Below are 5,621 nucleotides of genomic sequence, written 5' to 3'. Positions count from 1 at the left end.
TGCAAATATTCAATCCAACTGGACATCAGCCAGAGAAGCAAATAATTCCAGTAAGGGGTAAAATCCAACTTCCCAAAAGTGACAGACGAGGAGATAAAACAGACCGAAGTACAGCGTGACCACTGATAGACAAATAAATGATTGAATCAGAACCAACACACTGCTCGGCCTACAGATCAATGACATCAACTTCAACGTCCATGAACTACAGGACTCCTGGCCTGACCAGGTGGCTCTTCTGTGTTGTGCCATCCTCTTAGCCAGAGGTTGTTTGGTTTCCCCGATGTATAAATCCTGCCAATCCTCCTGCACTTAACAGCGTACACTATGTTACTCTGTTTGTGTCGGGGGACCCGATCCTTGGGGTGGACCATTTTTGGCACAGCGGGTTTTGGGGTTTAAAAGCCACAGACGCAGTGTTCAGAGAAAACAGTCTCAACTGCTCATACTCCTGACATGTACGGGATCACTACAGGTTTTCACTTAGTCAGAGGTTGTCCTTCTGTCCTGGATCAGCTGGAGCTTTCTTTTGGTGCCTTCCCAGCTTTGACAGAAGTCCAGCTGGGAAGGCTAACCTGCCACTTTTCATATCCTCCCTGGTGAATTTGATGTGTCGGTCCACTGAGTTAATGTGATCCGTGAAATGTGAAACGTCCTGAGATTTGATTTTCACCCAGGTGTCATCCATATATCTGAACCAATGACACACATCAACACAATAAGCACAATGTGCCACACCCTCCGTGAGGTGTCATCTCCACATCACTACTTGCAAAACATAACAAAACATGAGGCAGGAACAACTATCCAAAATCAAATGCTCAAACACAAAATCCATCTTAACAACAAATTAACATTGAGACCTATGAAACGTGATCACAAACATTTAAGACTCAAAACCATGTTGTCTCTCATGCTTCTCGTTTATATGTCAAGGACAGTTTTCTGGGGACTTATTCACTTTTATTGTTGTGACAGAACGTCTGAGTTCTGTGTTGCCCTTCTGGAGATAAACTCTCTGATCTCCTGATGGAGCATCCCTAGGATATCCAGCTTTGTGTTTATGGACTCTAAAACAGCGGTCCCCAACCTTTTTTGCACCACAGACCGGTTTATGCCCGACAATATTTTCATGGACCGGCCTTTAAGGTGTCGCGGATAAATACAACAAAATCAAACTAGTACCGGTACTGAAAAAAAGATTTATTCATAACACACGTGAAAAGACCCAGGAAAACAGAGTAAACAGAGTAAACGATAACAAAATAAACTGAAAACCGATAAAAACCCTGAAAACCAAACATTTCACACCTGAGCCTCGACTCTCGCAGCCCGGTACCAAACGACTCACGGACTGGTACGAGTCCGAGGCCCGGGGGTTGGGGACCGCTGCTCTAAAACACTTACCCCAGGTCAGTTGTGAGTAGGTCTTCCTCTTTTTGTCGGTCCGCTTGGTCGGGTTGTCCGGATGTTTGTTGGATTCCTCCATGACACACTGCTCAAAATATAGGTTCCTCCACCCTGGATGCCGATGCCACTCGTGGTCGTATGGTTGTTAAATGTAAAGTGGAAGTTTGATCTCGTTTACTGAGAGCTGCACAAAGTCTGCCCTGTTCTGTGTGTGCTGATCTTGATCAGCTCTGCAGAGGTTTCAGCTGTTCGGACACGACTGACCCAGCTGGCAATTAAGATGCAAACTGCACCGATTATTCTCACAGGAAAGTATGCTTATTGAGTTTTGAGATTAATTTTATACTTTTATTTGAAAGCAAACTGAATCTTGTCTTTGTGCAAAAGTGCAAAGTTTCCCTGACCTGAGTGGACAGACTCAGTAAAGTAATGTTAAAGTACACCTGCATCAGTTAAAGAATGAACAGCCATGTTCATGTCAGTACAGACGCTGGCGCTGCAGCTCTGACTGCAGTGAGATATTATCGGGTTTATGTGGTGACTGCTGCTGATCTTAACAAAATCTTTTAAAAAAATATTCAGCTTTGGAGCAGAGTTTGTTTTTAACCCTGTGATGCATGAATTATGACAACCTCAATCAGGATCAGGCCTGAAAAGATAAATAAAAATACCTAAGAAAAAAATCCTGATTGAGGTTGTCATAATTCATGCATCACAGGGTTAAATGACAATAATTACAATGAAACACATCAAAAATCTGCAGTAACATTTAACAACCAGCAGGTGGCAGGGTATGGAGCGACACATCAGTGTCCAATGTACTGGTTTATGTGCAAGTATACCATCAACACCAATACAAGTGCACACAAATACCAGCAAACAGCCTTTGAATAGCTGTAGTGACCACTGTGTGTAAAAGGGTTAATGTGGAGGTTACAAAGCAGTCTCAATCAGTGTTAATGAGTAACATCTGTCACACAGACACACTCTGTGCAGCTTACACCCAGTGAGAGAAATTAACTGAAATGCAATGAACACCTTTTTTTTTACAGTTTTCCTGCGAGTGACTGAAGCAGAACTGCAGGACTGCAGGACTGCAGGACTGCGCTGTCCTCTCACGTTTGCAGCTCTAACGACTCATTTGTCCCGGTGTTGTCCCCAGCTGCCCTCAGATTCACAGCTCAGCACCCCCGACATGAAACAGTCATGGATGTCTGCACTTAATGCCGATCACACTTTAAGTATATCTGTAGCCAAATCTAAACCAACGGAGGAAAAAGTCCAAAGGCTGAGCCACCGTGTTACCTGTACGTGTGTCGTTGCATGTTTCCTCCTCGGCATCCTCCTTACAGCTGATCGTAGACCAGCACAGCTTCTGTTTCACACTGACTGTTATCAGCTGCATGAAGAGGACATGATGTCTTTTATTTGACAGCATTAGTTTGAGATAAATTATTTCAATTTGAGGAGCAGGACTGCACCTCCTAACGTGTCCTCTGTCTATAGATGACATCGCCGGCCCTACAAGCTGTTCGTTTTCCTGCCCCACCCTCCCTCCCCCTTTTTCAGTTCTTTCACTCGTCATTAGGACACGGAGGTCAGCCCGACCCCCCAGAGGCCTTCCCAAACTTCAGCTCAATTCATGTTCAAGCCATCTGACTTTATCTACTAAAATGCTGTCAAACCGAAGATGAGGAAGTCAAAGTGAAAGATTTTCACCGTTTTTTGCAGCTTCCAGAATGACTTCACAACGTTACTCTGACCCGTGAAGCTTCAGCGGACGCAAACATGAAGGAGAAAAGCACCAGTTCACAGTGGATCCCATCCCCAACCACAGCCATGGTTTCAGATATTTTAAGAATCAGACACAGTCCAGGTGTTTTTATTTGTGGTCACATAGTTAATTATTTTCATGGCAAGCACAAAGAAAACATAACGAATACATCGTTAAAGCATGACTGCCTTACACAGAAAGGACCTCAGCTGGTCCTGACTGTTTGTTGTCATGTTTGCAGTGGACTGCTGTGTCAGCGCATTTTATTCTTCAACAAAATCAGTTTTGCTTTATTCTACTGATGCTTTTTTCATGAGCTACAGAGTTTCCTGTGAACTTCACAGTAATGTGGTTTTTAATGAGTGCGCGCCGATCCTCCAGATTTAGTTCAGCGGTGACGGCGGAGCTCTCTGCACAGTAAACCCTACATCTATGGGCGGCACAGTGGTGTTCATCTTGTGTTCACACCTGTCTCCCAGGTAACTGTCGGGGCAGTCGCACAGGTGTTGGTTGGAGTCCAGCAGCCTCTTGCACTGTCCCCCGTTCAGACACGTATCAGGATTGCAGACGGCAAGTGACCGGGAGTAATGGATGTAGATATCACCGACGAAGTCTGGAATCCAATCATCCCACCAACAATGGAAGGACTTCATGGCTGCTGGGACTTCCACTAAGTCGTCCCACTTAAACTTCATGCTGTGCATCACCTTTAAAAACTGACCTACAGAAACTCCATCGACCTCGCAGTTGCTATTTAAAATATTCTGTGCCATTTGATCGCAGTCTGTTTGTGGCACAGTATGAAAGTAATTTGGCTCCGGGTGACACACGTCCAGCTCCTTTACCACTGCTGCTGCTTTAGTGTCCTGCTCTTCTTTCAGAGTGTAGCCCACAGCCACAGTGACACTGTCCACAGGGATCTTTGTCATATTGTAAAAGACATACTTTCTTTCTTTATGTGTGTCACATACCACCACCACCCAGCTGTACCAGTTGTACTTCTGGTCCAGAACCGTCTTCACCTGAACAGCGATGGCTTGCTTGTTATTAGCACTGTGAGCTTTGGCGGTCTCTATCACATCGTTCTTCATGAACTGCTCATAGTTGGTCAGACAGAACTGTACAGCTGAAATCTGAGCTTCAGAGACTTTCTTGAACATCTGGGTGTGTTCAGCTTCTTTGGCTGCTGTGTTTAAACCCAGGAGTTTCCAGTAGAACTGGTTGACTAGCATCCCCTTCCACAGCAGGCTGCTTAAATACAAGTTGTATTTTCCGATCTGACTCGTGTCACATTTAAACTTTCTCTTCAGGAGTTCGTTGATGTTTCCGCTCAGAGACGTGCTGGTGACTGTCAGGTAATGGTAAAGGTTGGTCATACCGGTCTCAGCTCCCGTGTTCTCATAGTAGTTGGTGAATATTTGTGCCAGTCGCCGTTTGTCCTCACCTCGCATCAGCTCGCCACTCTCTCGAAACTCGTTGAACTTCCTCCAGGCGTTGAGGATGCGGAGTTCATCTTGAGAGTAGACGCTGATGTAGCTGAACCACTCTACGTCTGTTGCCAGGTCAGAGATCTGGATGGAGAGTGAATCCATCTTCCTGTTTACTTCAGCGAAGCCTTCCTTCACTTCCTTCAGCACTGGGTCGTCCTGTGGGATGAAGACTAGGACCATGCTGATGACAGAGGAGACCACACCTCCGATGCCAGGTGCCAGGCTAGCAAAGTTTGAAAGGCTTTTGATTACACCTACCACCTTATCAGGGTTATTATTTTCCATCACGTCTTTAAACAGAGACAGAGAATCTTTGACAGCATTCAGAACTTGATCAGCTTGGTCTCTGCTGTCTTCAGGCAGGTCTCTGCGAGCCCTGTAAGGTGGTGAGAGGTCAGCTGTGACGGGGTCACGGGGCCGAGCAGAGGAGGTCGTCCAGTAGAGAAACAGCAGTGAAGCCAAGAGCATCGAGGAGGGCCACCAACGGGATGCCATGGCTGTAACACACAACATGAAAGTCATTTCTAAATGAACGTGCAGCTCTCAGGTTCACATCCATAAAGAATAACTGTGTGTAAATCCTGCAGCACCAAACACAGGACAAACGAGACGAGAGCTGCGTGTCTTTGTTCGCTCTGAAAAAAGTCTCGTAGCTTCATCAGGAAGTTTAACTGCTTTTATGCTTTGATTTTGTATTTGTTTGCCTTTCTATTAACTCCCAAATTCATTTACTTTGATCCATTTAGTTTCCTATTTGTTCCTGTGATTAATGCACGTGTTCGATTCTGTTGATCTAGGTATGAAGTCATTCAGTCGTTTGTGAATCCCGGTCAGCGTTGTTGTCCATTTGTTCATGACGACTGTGTTTAGTCTGTTCCTTCCCATTCCATGCAAGGCCACCTGGGTTGGCTAGCAGACTGTTTACTTAGCCTGATAGGGCGAAGGAC

General features: G+C 45.3%; 1 protein-coding gene across 1 annotated transcript; it reads right to left on the bottom strand.

The window, feature by feature from the left end:
* Window positions 1–3,282: 3,282 nt before the first annotated feature.
* On the bottom strand, window positions 3,283–5,169 carry LOC121812974 (cephalotoxin-like protein). The gene has a single exon (XM_042216292.1). It carries the CDS (start codon window positions 5,167–5,169, stop codon window positions 3,568–3,570), a length of 1,602 nt encoding a protein of 533 aa, XP_042072226.1. The 3' UTR covers window positions 3,283–3,567.
* Between the last annotated feature and the right edge of the window lie 452 nt (window positions 5,170–5,621).

Source organism: Haplochromis burtoni, unplaced genomic scaffold, assembly GCF_018398535.1.
Source record: "Haplochromis burtoni strain Fernald_Lab_line unplaced genomic scaffold, NCSU_Asbu1 Contig_997, whole genome shotgun sequence".
In the NCBI taxonomy this organism is placed as follows: Eukaryota; Metazoa; Chordata; class Actinopteri; order Cichliformes; family Cichlidae; genus Haplochromis; species Haplochromis burtoni.
This window is presented reverse-complemented; position numbering and strand designations above follow the sequence as displayed.